General features: G+C 47.4%; 2 protein-coding genes across 6 annotated transcripts; one reads left to right on the forward strand and one right to left on the reverse strand.

Annotated features, from left to right (window-relative positions):
* Positions 1–266: 266 nt before the first annotated feature.
* On the reverse strand, positions 267–11,071 carry slc22a16 (solute carrier family 22 member 16). Of its 4 annotated transcripts, none has more exons than XM_057016206.1 (10): positions 11,017–11,071; positions 10,844–10,914; positions 5,833–6,042; positions 5,113–5,589; positions 4,606–4,723; positions 3,321–3,879; positions 2,232–2,359; positions 1,940–2,049; positions 1,733–1,832; positions 267–1,645 (listed from the first exon to the last, which is right to left on the reverse strand). In XM_057016206.1, the coding sequence occupies exons 3-10, from the start codon at positions 5,874–5,876 to the stop codon at positions 1,430–1,432; spliced, it is 1,752 nt and encodes a 583-aa protein (XP_056872186.1). In that variant the 5' UTR covers positions 5,877–6,042; positions 10,844–10,914; positions 11,017–11,071; the 3' UTR covers positions 267–1,429. The 4 variants fall into 4 exon arrangements, with proteins under 4 accessions (XP_056872186.1, XP_056872188.1, XP_056872187.1 ...); XM_057016208.1 differs by having other exon boundaries at positions 10,844–10,911; positions 11,017–11,035; XM_057016207.1 differs by lacking the exons at positions 10,844–10,914; positions 11,017–11,071 and adding an exon at positions 8,278–8,506.
* Positions 8,425–21,155, forward strand: mettl24 (methyltransferase like 24). Of its 2 annotated transcripts, XR_008947249.1 has the most exons (6): positions 8,425–8,754; positions 13,242–13,340; positions 15,737–15,870; positions 17,015–17,240; positions 18,034–18,762; positions 20,925–21,155. XR_008947249.1 is itself a non-coding variant. In XM_057016215.1 (5 exons), exons 1-5 carry the CDS (start codon positions 8,425–8,427, stop codon positions 18,349–18,351), a joined length of 1,107 nt encoding a protein of 368 aa, XP_056872195.1. In that variant the 3' UTR covers positions 18,352–18,858. The 2 variants fall into 2 exon arrangements, 1 of the variants encoding a protein (XP_056872195.1); XM_057016215.1 differs by lacking the exon at positions 20,925–21,155 and having other exon boundaries at positions 18,034–18,858.
* Positions 21,156–21,554: the final 399 nt, after the last annotated feature.

Raw genomic sequence — 21,554 nt, forward strand, 5'->3', positions numbered from 1 at the left:
ACACCCACAAGAACACACATACACACACGCGCGCGCATGCACACACACTATTTTCTGCTCCAAAGTTGGACAGAGAGGAGCTTGTTCATGTGCTGAGTGGTGCAGAGGCAGCATTGGGACCTCCTCCTCCTCAACAAATAGGAGGCTTTTAGCATGGTGGGCTGTTCCATGGTTCCTCTCCATGCAAAAATAGATTTCCCGTTCCTCGCCAAAATAAAGATATAAGAAGTAGGGAGCACGCTGACATGACAGCAGACTGACAGAGGTCTTATTGATTCGTGTTTATTCCGTCCATTTCCAAATGTGATTTAAAAAATCATAAAATAAATGTTTGGTGGTATAAATGTTCTCAATCATGTTTATCTGTGGCGCCACACTGTGTTTTGATGTGAAGTGGAAACATAATAGAATTGGACTGCGCAATAATCTAAAACAAGTAAACACGTCACACTGTCAAGACTCATTACTCCAGTTGGTCCAAACAACTTTCCAGACACCAGAAGGTGAGAGATGAATGCAACACGTGCACAACTGGACTCCAGTTACAGCAAATACACCAGCTTACATTCAACAAGATTTGACAGAAGACTCCAAACAGGTCGTCATTCATGTTTAAATGGAAGCCAAGAGAGCAGATAGAATAAAACCTACAGATACATCAGGACAGTCTGTTCAGGTAGTAAAAATAGTAAAAATCATTTTCATTGTTTGTAAATTCTAAGACTCTGTCAGTAAAAGAACACTGACGTTAGCAACTATAAAGGAGGTATACTACTTACATTCAACTTTTTTATAGAACAGCTGTTCCAGTAAAGATTGTCTATGTGCTTTATACGAGCCCAGGGCCTGACCCCCGTGCACGCTGCAGCGGCAAGGAGAGACTCCCCTTTAACAGGAGGAAACCTTGAGCAGGACCAGGCTCATAGGGGAGGCAGAGCCTGAAGAGGAGAACAGATGCATCCATACAAGCACGTTCAGGGTGTGGTTGTTATGGTTACTGGCTAGCGTTTGGACGCTGACGCCAGCGTCACAAAACAGAGTCGCCAAGTTCCCAAATGCAAACAAACTATCTAATATCTCTGCAATGAATGTGCTCGAGTTGCTAAACTGTACACAAGTGTATCACTACAAGCAGGAAAATATTAACCTTGAAGCATGTTAGTGAGCCCAACACGCACAGGAAAGATGAAGTGACGCCGTTTGTTATCTCCTCGGCTCATTGTCAGGTTTCATCAAGCACAGATTGGCATGCGCTGGGCTCGTATTATTACAGTATTTTTATGGTCGTATCACATTATAAAGGTCTTATTACAGTGTTTTTATGTCACATTAATGTAAAATTAAGGTCTTTTATGCTCTTATTGAGGTCTTGTTATAGTGTTACTGAGGTATTATTAAAGTTTCTAGTATTTTCTTTCTCCCAGTGTCGCTAATCTTCAGGTTTCCCAGCTGACGCTGTGGCTTCTTGCTGGTTCATTTCCATCGCAGCCTCTTCATCTTTACCGCACAGCCCTGAGCACTTGTTGCTGGACTTGCCCCCCAGCGCTTCGGCCTCTTCCAAGGTGTTGGTTAGGGGTTGGCCCAGGGTCTCAGGCAGCAAGAGGGTGAGCAGACCGATGGCGAATGCCAGAACTCCAACGATGAGCTACATCAGATAAAGAGAGGAGATGAGGGGACGTTTATAACAGCGGCCACAGTGACGGATCTGAGGAACATAGGAGAGGAGTCGTACTTGAGGTAGGTAGACCCAGACATCAGCCAGGTACACGCAGAAAGGCGCCACCACGCTGCCGACGCGGCACATCATACTGCCGCTGCCCACCGCCAGAGTCCTGCAGGAAGCAGACGAGGCAGATTTCAGTCGGGATGCAAAGGAGAGGCTGAAACGAGCCGGCGCGTCGCCAGTTCCTCCCGCTTTCTGCTTCTTGTCGGTCCTCACCTGATGATGGTTGGGTAGAGTTCACAGGTGTAAAGGTAGATGAGACCGAAGGCGATGGCGACGGAAAACTTCCCAGTCATGGAGAGAGCGATGGCCAGGGCGTTGATGTCCTGCAGGAAAGTCAAAGGCAGGAAGTTCATCTAAAGTTTCAAGTCGTTTCCTCTAGAACTGCTAAACACACCTAGCGGCTACAGCTTCATATCTGTTTGAAAACGTATTCATCCTACTTCTGTCGATACGTTCGAAGCTGAACAAGCGTGGTCTCACGTGCACGCATGGAGAGAGTACGTACAGCTGGTAAAACTATGATGAGCATGCAAGCGACGCCAGCTAAAAGTAAAGCTGGGGCACACGTCTTCTTCCTGCCAATCCGGTCCATCAGATAACAGCCAACCATGTAGGATGGAAGCTCCACGGCGCCTGGAACGAGACGCCACAGCAGCTCAGTAAGAGGTGACAATGAGGGAATGTGTTGACACAGAGAGGTGGTGGAATGATCCTGAATAACCGGCACAGTCAACCGGTCCAGTCGACACTCTTTTCACTCTACAGGGGGAAAAAATGTTGACCAGTATTGACATGAAATGATAAAACTGAGATTTCATCTCAATGACTACAAAAATCTGCAGAGATTTTGAAGAACTATGATGATCTCAGTGAGGGATGAAGGGAAAAGAGAACATGTGAGACTGACAGAATGGCATATGTCACATACTCAGGCTTGTCTCGGGTTTCCCCGAGGTGGTTGGAGGGGGTTATGGGTAGGCTAGCTGTGTCGTCTGCAACTGCTGATGCTACGAAACAAATCGCTTTGTTGACATGAGGAGGACCAGCTATGGACGTTTGAAAAGAAGTTCAGAGAGAAACTCGTAACGTTTATAAGAATTGTTGATTAGGCTGCAGTTCCAGAGTCAGGCCACTAGTGATTGTGTGGTGTGTTGTTTTTTTTTTTTCACAAATGCAACAATGTGTGAAGGCGCACGGACACTCCCTGCTTAAATTAGGATGCTACAGTGTGAACAGGTTCGAAATCGGCCCACTCAGACTTGTCTTCCAAGTGGCTGTAAAGGGACAACCGATACCTGACAAAAATTGACCATTTTCAGGGTGAAATGTTGTCGTACCAAGAACGTTCCCGAGTCACCAGATGGAACAGACTGACAGCCATATAACTGTGGCTTCTGGAGGACCCTGATGGTTGAAATTAAATTACCAGATAAACGCGCAGGAATGTCCGAATGAGCGGTATCGTGGAATTCAGAGAAAGTGCACATTCCGAAGGGCTTAAAAAGCTGAGGAAATAGGATCGTACGTAACCAGTATTGATCTCATATATGTGATTCATATCGGTGATCAATGGGCTACTTTATTAATCACTTACCAACAAGAAAGAGATTGATGTACTGGTTTCCTCCCAGGTTGACTGAACCCAAAGAGAAGACATAGTAGCCCAGGCTACCAATGAACCAGATGGCCCACACTGTACACGTGCGTCCAGCCATTCTCCACGTGCCAAACAGATCTAGGATCGAATGCTTCTTTTCCACCCGCGAGGGCTGTGCCTCCGTCTCCTGCAGCAGAGATTTGCCGTTCTCCGTTGCCTCTGGAGCCAGGAGCTCCTCCACCTTCGGCCCGTAGTCGAGGCCGTTGAAGCGGGCCACGGAGTCCAGAAGAGCCTGCGCCTCCTTGTAGCGCCGCTTGGAGATCAGGTAGAACGGCGTCTCAGGAAACATCCAGCAGACCAGCAGGAAGGGGGAGGTGCAGAGGGAGAGGATGATCTGGTAGATCCACCAAACCCTCACCAGGTAACCGGTCAGAGCCACCACCATGATGCCGACGGCAAAGAAGGCATGGATGTGCATGGAGGTCCACGTGCGCACCTTGCTGCCGGTGAACTCTGTCACATAGACGAACACCACCACGAGGTAGCCGCTGGATACCTGCAGGAGAACGGCAAGAAGGGAAAGAGGAGCGGTAGAACACCAGGAAAAACCAGGCGACTGATTAAATAAGAACAAGTGGAATTCTTCCAGACATGCAGGCGCTTGGGTGAAGGAACCAGATAAGGCTGTGTGCAACGTGCAAACGGCACAGGAAGTTAAAGAAAACAATAAATAATAATGAAAAATCACCGCTAAACAACCTCTAATTTTGCAGTTTAGCTTACACGCTAACCAGGTGCCACACAATCCTGCAGCCCCCGTTTAGCTTCCTGTTTGCAGAGCGATACGGCCTGAGAATCTGAATCTGTGTGAAAAACAACAGCTGGGCCGGAGGAGTGAAGGAGCTAACGCCGGCGCGCAGACTTGCAACAGTACACTTGCAAACATGTTACTCTGTCCACTCTTGTCCAGGTTATTCCCACACAAACGTGCACGTAAGCTACTGAACTAGAGTGCAGCCCCTGGCTCTCAATTCCATTTTAGTTGTAGCATCATTGTATCCACAGGTTTCACACAAATTCCTGAAGCCTTTATTGTCCTTCAGTCAGAACATTTCAAACCAGGAATGATGAAGTTTGTCACAGTGTTAAATGTGTCACCGAGGAGGGTGATGCAGAGAAGGGTGTTATTGAGTACACACTTGTGGCGCAAACACCTACAAAAATCCAGGAAAAAGTCTCAAAAAAGCAGCTCCCTCCTGTAATAGTTTAACACTCCACTCACCATGGCGAGGAGAAAACGGAGAACCATGAACACATAGTAGCTTCCGGAGAAGGCTATAGACACCCCGAGCACGAACTGACACAGGCTGGAGAACCTCATGATCTTCACTCGACCGATTCTGCAGCCGCGACGACAGACGTGGAGAGAAAGCAGAAATATGGTTCAATTTATCATCTTAACATTTTAATAGGCAAAATCAAAGGTAGCTGCTTTATGCCGCATCTGATGTTCGATATACTAATAGATTGGACTATTATGGGGTGCTGTCAGGCTTAAACTGTCAGGTTTGACTGCCAGGATCCCTCCTGAATCTGGGCCAGCATCATGGCTATCACTCATGGTCACATTAGGGCCCTGTTGGCCCTTGATGAGGCTCAGGAGTAAAGTCTACCCTCCCTCTGTTCCAGTATCGGTGCCTCTGCTTATCAGGAACCAGGCGAACTGTTGACCTGTTGTGTAAAGGATTGTAGAATAAGATGCTGTATTTTTTCCCTTGCTGCTTCTTACCGATCTGCGAGGTCCCCGAACACCACCGCTCCGATCAGCACCCCGGCCATGAAGGTGGGCTGGCACAGCTTGGCCAGCCACTCTCTGTCGCACACCAAGTCCCAGTCCATCACTATGTTCAGCTGAATTTCGCTGTGGTCGTAGACGTAGTTCCCATCGCAAGCTCTCAACGTCGTGTTGCCTTGGAACTGGTAGGTGAAGTCCGCCGGGGCCACGCGCAGAGAGCGGCTGCACTGGCCGAGCTCCCACTGGGACCCTTCAGCTGTCCTCACCACCAGAGGCCCCGTCCCAGGTCTAAAGCCTGGGAGCAGCTCTTCTAGGCTGGAGCCCGTCAGGTTACCATAAAGGACATGAGTGATGTTGTCAGGCACGCCGCACACAAAGTTGGGCTTCTCCACTAAGAAGACGGAGGCCAGGTAGTGGATCCCACAGGCGATGGCCTGGAAGGCTGCTGCTAAATACAGACATGCCTGATATCTGATGAGAAAACAAAAAGTTTAAAAAGAAATAAAGTCTTGACAGTCTTGACATGTAAACTTAAATTTCCTGTATAAAGTTTTGGGCTACACCAATGCACGTCAATCAAGGTAGAGTTAAACTGGACTCATGCCAGACTAAACCTTTCTAAATTCCATATAACGGGGGAAATTAAACCCCTTCAAGGACAAAAATAGTAGAAATAAATGCCAGTGTGGACAAACTAATACAATTTTTTCCTACCTCTTAAAATGCCCGAGCACGTCGAATATTCTCTCTGCGGTCATTTTAAAGCTGCTGGCGGCGGGTTTGTGCCTCGACGCCCCCCGAGCGTCCCGGGACAGCGAACCCTGACATCAGACCCTGGTGCGTTCACGGACTGCGCAGACGGTAGGATGAAAACGCGCGCTCCCACACGCACCAGCTCAGCTCCGAACTCTTTTAAACTCGGCTCTGGCGCAGCGATGGAAGACAAACACTACAACATTATTTACAATTCTTTGCTTTGAGATATTAACTGGTTTAAAGGGTTTTGTCATTTTAATTGGTAAACTAATCTCAACAGCGTCATTTCGAACACCAATCCTGCATTGTATTTATAGATAATTAGATTTCCATTTCCCTTTAAAGGACAATTACAATTATTTTCCTTAAAAAAAAATCCATTCCTTTTTTATCAAAGCCCTGTGTTTGGGTTAGTGGGAACTGAACACAAAACAAAAAACGCACATTTTCTTTAAATTGTATTTATTCATTTGATCCAAAATAGTGCTTAGGAACTTAAAGAGTTGGTCAAACAAATTGAAGTCGAGCTGAAGGCATGTAAACCATGCTGTGTCAGCCTGTGTGATTAAGGATCAATAACCAGGATTTGTCCTCTTTGTCATGTGTCAAAACTAATAAAGAGAGTCGCTTCTCAAAGCAGAAGCGTTAACTAAACTTCTAAACCAATGCTTCCAAAATGATACCATGGGAAGTGATAAAATGGAGATAAATGTCTCATATACAGTAGGATGCACTCGGGAAAATACTTTTTAATACTTTTCCACGAGTTTTTTTTATTTCTTTAATCTGCCTTCTGCCTCATCAAGAGTTCTAATATGAGCAATATAATCAATGAATATATTAAATATGAATATGCCTTTGACTTTACTGGGTTGCGCAGGACTGACCGTGTTGACAGGACTGCCATCTGTTCCTGTCGCTGCTGGAAAGGTTATTAACATGTGCAATGGAACACCAAGGCTGCCTGTGCCATCTTGTTTCAGGTTTAAAATGACAGGGTGCGTTCACTGTTTGTATTATCCATTTACTGATGGCATTCGGCATAAAGTTACAGTATTGCGAGCGTGTTGGTGCGTTTATTGAAAATCGGAAACCAAACGATCACCGCTGCTCATCTGGAACAACTGGCTGCTTCCCATCGAACTTGAGAGGTGGGGGCGGGGTTTCCACACTACATTGCAGATTGAACCAGTACCTGAGTCCAGTTTAATCTGGATTTGCTGTTGTGAAATCTGCAAACAGCAGCGGTACACTTGCACATGAACGTGAGATCTTCCTGGAATCGCGTTAAATAAGCAGCGTGAGATTCAGAGATTTGAACGAAATGTGTGTGTGCGTGTGTGTGTGTGTGCGTGTGTGTGTGTGTGTGTGTGTGGGTGGGTGGGTGGGTGGGGGCGGGGGGTAGTAAAAGACGGCTTGGCATACATGGTCCCCTGAGCCAGAAGGATGAACTCACGGTCAATGTTAAAGGTCTTTACTCACACTAGCGGCAGTGCAGATTATGTGTAAAACAGACATCTCACTCTGAGGGCCTTTCCGAGAGATTAGCTCTCTCTTCTTCTTCTGTCTCTCTTTTCCTGCCCCCCCCCCCCCCCCCCCCTCTCACACACACACACACACACACATAATGAATGAATGAAGTGGTTTAATCCAGTAACAGAACACTGAAGTTTGGAGATGGCTCCCAGCAGACTGATCGATATCACATTCATTACATCACGTCGGGATGTTTCCTTGAGCTGCACAGCCTCTAAATTCCATCTAAATAAAACCTCTGAGCAGAGCTGCTCTCCTTTCAAACGCTGCTCTCGGCGTATTTACTGAAAAGGCCTTCAGTGATCGTGACAGGTTTGGTGAGTGATCGATGCAGAGTTAATGAAATAACAGGCGAGGGCAGTGAAGCACTGAAGAAAACAAAGAGATTGTCAAAAAAAGAAAAAACCTAGCAAAAGTTGTAGAGATTTTCCTGATTTCATGGAGGCAGAAGCATTTCCATCACAAACCCTGCAGCACAACCAGGTCCATTGATTGAATGTTTAATTCCGTGGTACAGTGTAAACACAATAAGCTGTGTGCCCTTTAAATCGTTTAAATTTGAAAATCCAGCCTGCTGGCTTGTTCCCCAGTGCTGGGAGAGCCCTGGTCAGGCCCACAGTGCAGACCCTGCCCCTATCTAGAGTTACAAAGTAACTCGAGAGTCCAGGGGGCGGGAGAGCCGACCTGACGGAGGGAGGAGAGCAGCAGAGCGGCGGGTGTGTCTAATGTGAGCCCGATAGAAAGAATAGAAAGAACAAGACAGGATATTCAAATGAGTGTGTGTTTGAAAAAATATACAAGGAGGGATTTTCCAAAACTATACAAGGAGGACGCAACAGCCTGGAGACCCATAGCAACCGGTCGTACCTGTGTGTTGTGGTGTAGTAACAGGTAATCCTGGTCTTAATGGTGGACTTTGGACCAGAAGAGAAGAGAAGGGAAGAGAAGAGGAGATGGGCTAGACATAGCACTGAGATGATGGACTGATTTACACTTCCAGGGGACAAAAACTGGATGGACATGGGCCGAGAGCGCCTAACAAAGGGTCTGCTGCTCCGTTTTGGCCTTCTGTCTGCCGCCGTACTTCTCTGCATCCACGTTTACCTGAAGACTCCCTGGCGAGGGACACCTGCGGTCCAGATGTTGGCAGGCCCCATTCGGTCCAGCCAGGACAGGCGCCAACACAGCGGAGACCAGCGGGACTCAGCAGGACCCAACAGGGGCGTCAAAAGCAGAGTCTCGTACATTCGCACGCTGAAGAGGAACGGCCCGGCTACAAGAAGGGATGGAGACGGAGAGGAGCTCCCAACGCCGTGCTGCCTCCCTCGCCGCCCACGCCGAAAGGTAACGTTCCATCAGCTTCTCCTCAGCAGCTGCGAGTTGAGCTTGTTGTCAGGTCATCTGATCCAGAATCAGTGTAGCAGGAGCTGGAACACGGCTCAGTGATGCCAGGAGGGCAGTGAAGGGAGAAGATGGAGGAGGATCAGAAGGCGTCTGCTACTGACAACGCTCCGTCACCAAGTACAGACAATCCTTCATCACACACAGTCGCTTTGAGCTTGACCTCTGACCCCCAGCTGATGCGCTACTGCAGCAGATTAACAGATGAACGCTGCGCTGCTCTCTCTCTACAAGCCTTCGTGTTCATCACAGCTACTTTCTGCATGACGGCGAGTGATCGTGGCGGCGTCTTTAGCTCTTAACTTTGTTTGATCTCCTCTCTGCTGATCGATTCAGCTTCTGTTTTGAGAAGCAGAGCAGCAGCGATTCCTGAGATGTAAATGCTGCAGAAATCACCGCAGGGCCGCCATGAGTGGAGCCCTCGCGGGGCATCAATATTCCATATCACCATATGCTCGGTCCTCTTGGCTCCTTACTCGGAAATTGTCACATACGACGCCCTGGAGGGGCGCCGCTGAAATTCCTCTGTCACATGTTGGAGCTTTTGCGCTCTCTTTCCCCCCCAATCTTTCCGCTTTGTTCCTCCGGGCTCTCACAACAACACCACAGTTGTTCCCCCGGTTGCTGTTCTTCTCTCCTTCCTCGGGCTTTTTCATCTTTAACTCGATGACCGCCCTGGTGCCGCGACAACGGGCTGAAAGACAGCCGTTCTCCGACGGTGACGGACGGTTGATGGTAGATGGCAGATTCAGATGTCAGGCATGTTCGATGAAATAACATCAGAAGGGAGGAAGAAGAGGAAGAAGATGACTCAGCTTCCGACACAAAACACAGTGGATGCATAACGATGTGATAGAGTTTAACATCCGTACATGCAGCTCTGACCCCCTGCAGCACTTCCGCCCCCTCTGAACCTGCATAAACAGACTGAAGTTATTATCTCAAGCACGAAGCCCAAGGGCCTGCTAAAAGTGCTCATTATAACTGTTGATTTTAGAGAGGGTGACGTCCTCTCAGACGAACATGGCTGATAAATTTGTCCCAGAACTGCTGGGACGTTTAATTGGAACCAACTTCTTGCTGTTTGGCCCAAATAAGAAGCCGGTTTCCAAAAAAAACCTCCACTTTAGAGCTGCAGTGTAGATGCGCCACTCTGCCTGCACTTGTGTTGGCTCACTTTTTACTTTGTCTCTTCCAACCAAACTGCTGCTCAACACAGCACACAGACTACCCCCCCCCCCCCCCCATCCCTTCCTGTCTTTCAAACGTCGGAGAGCTGCAGAGCGTTTGACAGCGTGGCTTGCGATTTCTCCCAGATAGGCTGGCTGCCAATCACATGTCGTGCACGCTCAGACTCGGGAGGACGGCTGCTGGAGATGGGAGATGGGAAACAGAGCTCTGCAGTCTTTCAGACCAGCCGCGAGCCCTCACGCTGAACTGCGCTGTAATTTGGTTCACTTATTTAGATATTTAGGACACCTCTGTAATTCCCGTTTCTCCTGAAAGCTGATTGGCTCTGAAACATGTTGCAGAATGCAGAAGCCGGAGTGTAGAGATGGTTTGGGGAGGGGGCTGGTGCTAAAGAATGAGGGGGTCGACGTCTTTAATCCCAAAGGTGTGACTGGAGTCAGTTCTCGGGCATTTTTAAGCTCCAGCTGAGGCTTCGGGAACAACTAGAGTCACAGGAAAGCAGCCACCCGGAAGCCGACCCATCACCTGGGTCCGACTCCAGTCCCTGTCAGCATCTCAGGGGCAGGAAAAGGTTCTTAGCAGAGGAGAATGAGCCGGCAAATAACACACAGAGGTAAATCGCCTCACCGGCGCGTATTATACATGTGATACAAGATTAGACATGACACGATCCAACGACAAGTAGGCTCATTTTATGTGCTAGCCAGGATCAGACAAAGGCCCCCACAGAACAGGGAAAAGCCAGTGTCAAGCTTTCAAGTCCAGGGTCTCCATCGCACAATGCCTCCCCTCAGATGGGCGCCTCGTCTGGAACATTCCACAAATGAACGAGCGCACTGACCTCTCAAACGGGACGCTCCTGTTTTTGGGACCTACGCCGCTCCACGAATGCTGGTGTATGATGGATACCTGCTGTTGCCAGGGCGACACAAACAGACACAAATATAGCTCGGCCCAGCGAAACATTTCAGCTCCTGCCAACAACAAACGAGCCCAGAATCTCAGTTATGTTACCTCACTTGGAATGAGAGCCAACGGTGTTCTGGATCGACCTGCAGACTGCACAGGTGGATTTCCTTCTTCTCCTTTTTATTAGCAGTGTTATAAACAGCAGAAGTTAATCTTTAATGCAAACACAAAGAAACCTTTGTGTGTCTTTTTTGGCAACATGATTGGAAGACCAGCCTCCGTGGGCAGGAATGTCCATGTGTGGGACGTTTTTAATGAATCTCCTGAGACCTGAACATTTTATGTGCATATATATGTTCTCGTATGAGAACACAGAAACTCAGGATGTTAAAGCTAAACCACTTAAGGTCAGAAAAAAACAGGCTGCACAAGAGAAAAGGAGAGAGAGAGAGAGAGCGAGAGAGAGAGAGAGAGAGAGCGAGAGAGAGAGAGAGAGAGTATTCTACAGTAAATGCAAACCAGGCGTGGCTTTACTGGACTTCTCACGAGAAGGGAAAACACTAAAAAAACATTTTCTCCATCTTCCTATCCTTCTTTCACGGATTCTGACTCTTTCTGTCAGACATTGACCCCCACCCCCCACCCCCACTCACATATCTGTCCGCCCATCTCTTTGAAATTGACGGTTTCTTTTGTAAAGATCTGCAAAACGCCCCCTTTTCATTTCTCTCCTTCCCTCTCTGTCTCCCTCTCTGTCTTTGGTGGGCCCTACCGTGCCCGAAACGTTCAGGCACTGGCGACACGTGCTCAACCCTTCTCTCCTCACTTCCCAGAAGAATACTGCCAACTCCTCCTTCTGCGCTTAAATGTTTGGAATTCTTTGATTTTAAAGCTAATTATACACGCATCATGGGAGTTCTGTCTGGTTTTAATGCCCAGGTGGGATGCTACCAGGATTAACGTGGTCTCAGGATTCAGCGGTTCAGCTGTACAGGGGTGAAGAGGACGATGTCCTACAGTCACACGGTTTTTGTTGACACAGAAGAGCACTTTATACTCGTCCACGGTTTATCAAACCTCAGTGGATCACAGAATACCGGTTACGTTTTCTTCCACTCCTCCTCTCTCCCTTCCTCTTCCCTTCACCTTCAGCCCTTCATGGTTGGTCTGACCCCCCCCAACCTCTTCACCGACACTCGTCCTGGCTGCTTGCACCTCACTGAGCGGATCCATGCAGAGGCCCTGCACAAGAGAGTGAACGAGGCATCTGCACATATGTTATACGTGACAAAGGTTAAACACACCTGCCGGACTGTTTCTAAGTGCACACCATCCCTCACTGGGGAAACGTCTGCAAAAATCTCACCTTTGTCTGGTTCTGATCACTGTAAGCTGATACTGAGGCCATTGTCCCTGATATCTGACCTCAGGTTAGAGTCCTGTTCTAACAGGTTGTAGAATAAAGCAAAAGATGACAAGAGCATCTTGGTTCCCAGAGTTCCTGAGAAACAGGAAGGACAATTTGAAGATAATAGTTACTTTATCAGCAGCAAATGGACCCTAAATTCCCACCGACGTCAGCATCGGACCTCAAAATGTCTCCAAAATGAAGAATGTGGAAGCGAGGGAACGTTAGGGTAAAGAGAGGATGAGACGATGAAGACAGAAGGCTACAGAGTTGAGGCATGACAAGCATTCAGAGGCTTTAACACACAGCAAATCAATTAGAGGCTGGATCCAAAGCAGGGAGTTGTGTTGCTTGGAGGTGAACCAGGCAGCTGAGGTCTGCTGCTTCGTCCAGGATCAGTGTCGTGAGCGAGAAGAGAAAGAAAAAAACATGACAGTCGCTGGTCTGTATGCACGGCTGGGAATACACACATGTGCATGTAAAAGGGCAAAGTATGCAAGAGGAAAACTATCCAGGAGCGGATACAGGACAGAACCAAAGACAGCATGGAAACAGTCGAGAAAAGTTTCCTAAACAGCCCTGGTGTCAGAAGGGCCTCCCAGCAGCCTATGAGGCTCTCCTGACACCACGTGTGCCGGTAAAATGGACCTGCGTTCCAGTGGAAAATGCCGTTCAAACAGCGACAAACATCCTGTTTAATCTACATCTAAACCAAACGTTAATGACTTTGCCATGAGGAATCACGTCATCAGAGTCCTTCTTTTTTTCAATTCGCCAGTGGTTTAAATGTCATAACAAAGCTTTGTGTGTGTGTGTGTGTGTGTGTGTGTGTGTGTGTGTGTGTGGTGTGTGTGTGTGTGTGTGCGTGTGTGTGTGGTGTGTGTGTGTGTGTGTGTGTGTGTGTGTGTCTGTCCTGCATCAGATCCCCCGGTGGCACATAAACCTGGAGCCCTGGGCCACCGAGAGTCGCTCCCTGGAGGATGAAGCCAAGAGATTCCTCGACTACATCACAACCCCACAAGTGGGTCTGCAGATATTTCTGACTAATAAGAACACCCAGAAATCAGGATTACCAAACATTTAGCGCATGTGTGCATCAGCAGCATCCCCCATAATACAACACATCTGTCTGTGTTTGACGGTTGCCTTGGAGATTTGCCACGCAGGCTCTCCAGCCTCGGCTTGGCAGACAGACAGACAGACAGACAGACAGACAGACAGATGAATGTGTGGATTGGGGTTATTTGGATGATAAATCACATTACAAATGCAGTTATTCCTGATATGACAACTGTTTAACAGGATTACACACCCCACCAGTAAAATACGCTTCTTTTCATTTGTTTTTTATTAAAAACTAGCCAGTAATGTTCCAACTTTAATCATTTTTATCGCTGCTGGTGGTGATTTAATGCATCAAACCAATTAATTCCACTGTTTTTCTTTCTGTTTTGAAACATTATACACATTATATATCATCATATGTGATTTTAAAAGGGGAAAGTCATGAAGGAGGGAAGTTAGAGATTGACAGCAGGAAGTTTTCCAGATGCTGTTTGGCCTCACAGGAAGTTCTGCTGGCTGATTTTATTTTTGGAATTGGAAAAGCTAATTAAATCCTGCGCCTTCTAAATAAAGGAAAGCAGAACAAAATAGTGTTTATAATTCAGACAAAAGTGGGAAATTAATTCGATAACTACTCAATTGGTCTGACAAGGCCCCTTTTTTTAAATTGGATCTCTCACTTGTGGCCTCAAACTTCTGACTGACAAGTTGCTGAACTTGTGAACCAAAAACAGAAAACTGTGGCCCCCGGTCCCATCAGGGGACGTATAATTGGAGCACCGGCTGTCCTTGAAGGCCAGGAAGTGCATTATTGTGACAGAACTTTGTTATGTAGAAGTGCACAGAGCCGTTTCCAGCAGCCCCCTGACTGAGCTATGCTGACACCTCTGTGACACGCAGCTCAGATCCTCTGCTCATAAATAATCAGGGAAACAGTCTGGTGTGTTCGTTGCTTCACGTGCGGATCGAGTGCCCCCCCCCTCGGCCAACATGATCAGCACTTTGAGATGGACGAAGGCTAAAAGGCAGCAAATGATCTCGCCTCCCTCGTGGAACACGGCAGGAGCATGTTGCACCCTCATCCGAATGACTAAACACTTATTCAGTATCTTCCACAAAGCAGACTCATAATGAATTAGTCTCCAGACGTGCACGTGATGTGTCATGTTTGTGTGAGTGTCCTTGAATGTGCTACATATTGATTACAAAATATTCATCCAAGGGGGGACGTTTTGACTTGTCCACACTACTTCAAAGGATTCTTTATGGGTTAAGATATGGGTTGGGGTAGGAATCAGGGTGTGTGTACGTGTGTGTGCAAGCGCCCATGTGTGTGTGTGTGTGTGTGTGTGTGTGTGTGTGCCCTTCAAACGCAGTGACTGGAGAGGGTGGAAGAAGCTGCAGGGCGCATCCTCGGCGCTAATGCTGACTGACGCGGCGTCTGGTGGAGCAGCTCCACCCAGAGACGGCCTGTGACACCATCAGTGTATCCGACACATAGTTATAGACAGATACGCAGGTGTGACACGACCTGCTCCAGTTCTCTGATTAGTATAATGAGCCTGCTTATTATAATGGATGCTTGGCTGACGCCTGCAAGAGTGATTATTGATAATTCTGCAGACGAGAGGCGGCAAAAATCACGTGTGATTTTGCATTTCGTTACACGATGTGCACGCACATGGCTGCTCTTATAGGCACTCACTTCAGAGTGCAGAAACTTAAGGATCCTCTGCAGAATGTTGCATATGTCCTTGTTCTCCCATAATGGAGAAAGCTGGAGGTGCTTTGGAGGCAGAGATTTAAATCTGACTCACGCCTTGGCACTTTAATGGATTACTGCGCTAGCCACACACTAGTACAGCCCATCTGGATTGGGGGGAAAAGCCTCAAAAGCAAAGGAGATGTGGAAAAGAAAACCAACCACAATAATTATGTTTGTTCATTTGGCTTTAAATTGTTAAATCAGTATTTTGACTGTTTTGTGCTTGCTGGTTTCTCACCTCTAATGGTGACCTGCACAAAATACCAGTAAAAATGCAAAATGTTATCAATGATTGAATCAAATGGGGTTTTAACGGCCCATTCTTTGGATGCCAGAGCTGTTGAAGATGTATAGATGTACAGTAAACAGCTCCTCTGAAAGGAGCTGTGGACTGCAGGATGTTTGCAAAGCTTTGTTTGGTGTGTGTCAGCAGGCTCTGTTGATGGATTGAAGCAGTGTCCAACGTAGCGCCACGCGGAAAGAAAATTCCTCTCATATCATCTGTGTTCCAGTAACATGTTTGCTGTGCTCAGACTGCAGAACACAATCAGTCAGGAGACAAACGCCACCTTGTTCTGTTTGTGCAGGTACCGTGCGCGTCGCTAGCTGTGGAGGGAGCCGCTCCGCACAGACGCAGAGACGCCTGGGCTGCATGTCTGGACCCAGAGTACGGCCTGAGCCGGCGAATGCAGAGCAAACACTGCAGGGTTTACTCTTTTGGGTGCGTACATCAACGACACAAGCCTATCGGAGACATGTCACAGCAAAACTTTTCTGCTCTTTATACGGTCACAAAAACCCCTGGCTCCAGTAAACTGGTGTATTAAATCATGCTGGCCTGGCCTCTGAGCTGTTTGACCCTCTGAGTCGCGCCTAGCCGGCTTTGTGTCCTAGATTAGCTTGGTTAGCTCCCTGACCTGCAAGGCCGCAGGGCTGAGGGGATCTTTCTGTAAGAGAGCAGCAGCTTTATTAGGTGCACTGTTGAAAGACAGCACAGGTGCACAGATGTGGTGGAAGCATGGAGAACCAGTCCACGGTTACTCCTGCTTCCAGCTGCCTCTTCCCTGAGGAAGGTCCGGCGGTCAGATGGAGAGAACATTTCTGCTAACTGCATTAATGAAGTTTTCAACATCCAATAATGTAATATCTACATTAACACACCACGGAGTTGGCCTGGACGGGATGAGTGCAGACTTCATGGTGATTTTATCCCAATTAGTCACCTTTCTACCTCCCCCGCCTCCCTCTGCTCCACAAACCCCTCCATCCTCCACCAGTGTAGTTTATTTACCCGCGCCAGGACGCGGATGATTCCGAGGGAGTCGATCAGCGTGCAGATGATGGGTTCATCGATCAGACGATCAGTCAGACAGGATTGATCGTTGTGAGGACGCCGACATCCAGATGGGTTTGTGAATCCATCCGGTTGCCATGAGAGTTTTAAATGTTGTCCCGTGAAGGGACGATCGAAATCATCTTCTGGTCATCCGTGGGAGTTCAGGGGTCCGAGGTGGGTCCTCAGCACGTCAGAGGTTGTACCATGAGTCATTTAATATTAAAGGGTTGTAGAAACCAGAGATTATTTGTAAAAGTAGGTGCCAATAATACCAGGAGAACCCCACTGGTTCAAAAACCAGGTTTAGGAAAGTGTATTTCTACAAGATTCCATATTTAAGATTCTAAGCAGGAACCACAACATTAACAGCAGCAATGTGGCAGATGGAAGATGGATTCAGGTTATTAAAACATTATTCATCCAGCCATCATTTTGATTTAAAAAACAGTTACTGCTGTTGCTGCCATCCTAACACCACATTTAATTATGTTTAAAAAAAAATTTTTACTAGCTCAACCTTGTGTTGCAGGTTGGGAATGGACGATCGGGTTCTGGAGCGTTCCCTGGCCAGCGCCGGATGTGAGGTCCACTGTTTTGACCCCGGTCTGAAGCAGCTTCACACGCAGCAGGCTGAGATGTGGCTCCACCGGCTCTCCGTAGACTGGAGGGATCCCAACCCCGGGCTTGGGTCCCAGCGTCAGCACAGCAACACCAAAAAGCTGGCCACCATCCTGAACGACTTTGGACACAGACAGGTAAAAAACACAGGTGTCTTCATCTTTACAGGCAGAAATCAATGAGGATTATTCAAAAATGAAATTGAAAGTGAGAATTCTAGATGGTTTCCACCACCACCACCATCATTATCATCATCATCTTCTTCTTCTTCCTCATGCTCTGGCACACACTTGTAGATTTCAAACTAACTAAAAAAATGTTTAAAAATGTATCCATTCATTCATTATTTACATTTATTCAGCCACTAAGCTGCACCAAGAGGCGGCGTAAACAACCCTAAAAACAGGTTTATCTCACCAGTTTCTGTCTAAAGCTGCAGCAGAAAGCTGGCTTGTTCCAGACCTGATCACCATTCTGCCTGCATCCCGACCAAACTCTCCTCATAAACCCTCCGATCATGATTCAGCCTGCCTCTGGTGAACACACCCCAGTGTTCAGCTTTGTTTTCCTCCTTTGAAGGTAGATGGGCTAAATTACCTCGAACAGAACCCCCCCCCCCCCCCCCCCACACACACACACACACACATTCACACACACCCAGGGATCGCTTTCCATCTCATCGGGGAAGATCTACGCACAAGCGAGGTCCAGTGACATCACGCATACTGATTAGGACAGATCAATAATCACGCCTGGTGGAAATTAGACTGGATGATAATTCAAGGTTAAAGAAGTCCCCCTTAATGCTGATTGGATGAATTGATGTTTCGCTTCATCGAATCAGCTAGTGTTCTGCTAACATCCATCTTCCTGTTCATCCAAGTTGTTCTCCTGTGTTCTTTGTCCCCCCCCCCCCCCCATTTCATCCAGGTGGATGTACTGAAGGCAGACATGGAGAGTGCAGAATGGAAGATCTTGGAGAATCTGCTCCTGGAAGGCGTTCTGGACTCGGTCGGTCAGTTGCTGCTGGAGCTCCACCTGCACTGGGCCGGGTTCGAGGTGGCCGGCGATGACGCGTCTGTGGTGCGGTACTGGTTCAGCCTCCTCAAGGAGCTCGAACGGGCCGACTTTCGGCTCTTCCACACCCGCAGTGACCCCATCAGACCTCACATTTTCCTGCATAGCAGCACCTTCAACGCCAGCAGCGCTTACACCCTGAGCTGGGTCAACACGGGCTGGAAGGTCTAGTGGAGTTTACAGTTCCTGACCAGACCTTCGCCAAAGCTAAAACCTCAGCTCTTGTTCAATATCCCGCTCTTCCTCTCCTGGCCTCTGATGACCTCTGTGCCGCCCTGCAGCCTCCAGAGTTACTTTGTTCTACCTCATAGCGCTGCTTTGTTAGCTGCAGGTCAGCCTCTGAGCCGCCCTCGTCATCACGGTCTAATCTGAGTTTAGCTCACAACGGACGACAGCGGATTACAGTGAGAGACAATGAAGTGTTTTTGCCTTATGGAGAACACTGAGAGAAGTTGCAGGATAAGGACGGATTGGCTGCATTTCAGCACTTCCCTGGCTGCACTGAGCACACAAACCGTCACGATAGTGCGAAGGAAGCCCAAAGTGTCTTCAGATGACGGATATTTGAAAGGACACAAGTGGGTGAGGAAATGAACTACAGTTATTTTTCCATTTCGGTTTCCCTGGTTACAACACACACAATAAATGAGAGCCTCCTTTGTCGCTCTCTCCCCTTCAGTGGCTTCTCAGGCCTTCCTTTGTTTTAAACGATCTCTGCTGCACCAGAACAAGTGCCAATCACAGCGCCGACTTCACGAGGAGATCCGTGGGTGCATTCAAATCAAGATTTTGAGAAAAAAGTGTCACGGCTGTAGTCCCAATCTGCAAAGCTGATATATATATATATATTATATATATATGTATTTTAATGGTTGACTTCTCTCTACACTACTGCCGCAAGAGGTTAGCATCAATAAGGTTGCCATGGATAGAAAAGAGGTCAATGGTACCTGAAAACATGTATGTAGTAAAAGCAGATCTCTCATTCTGTGTGTGTGTGTGTGTGTGAGAGAGAGAGAGAGAGAGAGAGAGAGAGAAAGAGAGAGAGAAAGAGAGAGAGAGTCTTTTTGCTGATTTAAGCCCTCAACGCTGGGAGAAAGGGTCCCAGCTGGCATGGAGTGCATGGAGGGATGTCCCTGGAAACTACACACAGTTACTGTGAGCACACCTGAAGGCAGATTTAACATCAGACAGCAGAACACTGACAGTCCACCGAGCGAGAAGAACCAGCTCAAAAACGCTCCCTGATTGAAAACGATAGTGTCTGAAAAATGTATGCTTCCACAGAAAAGGAGCCAGAATGTGCGTTAAAGCAACAAAAAACGCTCTCAGTATTTATTAATCATAGTTAAATGTTTGAAAAAAAAAAGTTTCTTCGTGTGCTTGAATAACCGGAGAAATTGTCTCCGCCCTGCTGGAAATAGAAAGCAGAGCCGAGGAATCCCGCCATGAAACGAGGGTTTGTTTGCGTGAACTTTGGGGGAGAGGGAAAATCCCATCATTATATCCCGTCGTGTCTGCGGAAAAGCCAATTAGAGTGAAAAAGAGCCATCAGCTCATTTCAGCAGGGAGCCATAAATAAGCCAGACGAACGCTGCTAAATCACGCGATAACTAAGGCGTCACATTTGTGGTCATGCATGACAGACCGATAATTCATATTTACAATGAGACAGGAGCCAGCATGTCTGTGTCTTCAGATCTGAGGACGCGTCTGTTGGAAGGGTGATTTTGCCAAAGATAGTCAGAAAACTTGAAAAACGAGGGGGAAGAGACGGGTTTGGTGCAGGCAGAGTGGGATTTATAGGTTTCTCTTCCCCGTGAATCCTGATTTTTCCTACTAGGACCCAGGGGTTTTAAAGAAACAAACAAAAGAGATTTCACAGGAAACTGGTCTTGAAATATTTATCACCTAAATAAATACCACAGTTTGTTTGTTCCAAACTCCTCCACAGTCGGGGGACATTGCACTGAGCACTAAGTCTGCTGCTTTGTCTTCTATAAGAACAAGAGAGAGGATTATGGTTCTGATCTGTCATTAATGTCACCACTTCATACTGGATCTGCTGGACGTGCTGGTGTGTGCGTGGCGCAGCTTTGTCCACGGTGGAGCCAGCCATCTGCAGGCGGAAGATCTGCACCAACGAGCCATTTTTCTGCTCAAAATAATGATTTCTTTTTCATTCCTCCGCTCTCCATCATTTTTAGCTCATCTAATCCTAAAACGTCTCTGTTGTTAATCGGAACCAAACGTTTGCTGTTTCATGAGACTGATGTGCGACTGGACAAGACGCAGAATTTGCCTGAACCATCTTCTTATCTGACTTTCATGAGGAGAAGCTTGTTTGTTCTCTCTGGGGTAACTTTGGTCCAGCTGTTTAACGCGCCTGACTCTGACTGTAGAAATGCAGCTGCAGCCGAAAGACCAGATGTTTCCACCTGTAGGACCAACGAGAGATTTATGGTCAGAACTATAAAGTCTTACTGGAGTTCTGTTTCATGGCCGGTAGTGGGACGAATCTGGAGCAAAACACTGAAAGGATTTTAAATTCACCAGTAAAATGAGACCAAGCGTCTTCAACAAATTAAAATATTATTTTTAACAAGTGAGGGGCTTAACTCTTTACTGCCCTCTACTGGAATGGCAGTAAGTATGAAATAAATAAAACATTTAAAAAGTCATTGTGATTCAGTTTCTGTGGAAATTCCCTGATTTGCCAACAACATTTGCTTTAATTCTTTCAGGTGATGTGACTTAAAGAAGAAGAATGCAGCCAGATGTTGAGGAGAGAAGGGTGGAGGGAAGAGAGTCCCATCTCCATCTCCTTTTAATTACACTCCACTTACTTCTGCTGTAATCTCATCACAGGCAACAGTTTCTCTCACTGTGTGTGTGTGTGTGTGTGAGTGTGAGTGTGTGTGATCCAGGGTCCCAGAGGCTGAACCTCCAGCATTAAAACTGTTTAACTGTTTCCACGACGATGTCAGAGTTGACTAAAGTCTTCCGTACGCTGTAACCTGACTCACTGTGGCAGCAACCCTGCAACAAACTGCTGTGTGATGGAATCTGCGCAGCATTTAGTAAACGGAAGACACATTAAAATAAACAGACCCGAGAAAACGCAATAATGTCGTGCAGCGCCGAGGATTAAATGAAAACGCTCATTAGATTACAGACGAGGGCAGAAGCATCGGAGCGCAAACCTAATATACAACACGAGGGACACAAAGGCTCCTGCAGCTGAACAAGCCACCGTCAGGTTATTCATCCTTCCACTGTTCTGTTCTCCAGCTGCTCCCTGACCTCCTCCGTCGCAGATGCGGCCTGGATTAGTAATAAATTTAACGGGAGAGAATATGTGTGAACTGGGCACC

This window comes from Takifugu flavidus, chromosome 19, assembly GCF_003711565.1.
Source record: "Takifugu flavidus isolate HTHZ2018 chromosome 19, ASM371156v2, whole genome shotgun sequence".
NCBI classification, from domain to species: domain Eukaryota; kingdom Metazoa; phylum Chordata; class Actinopteri; order Tetraodontiformes; family Tetraodontidae; genus Takifugu; species Takifugu flavidus.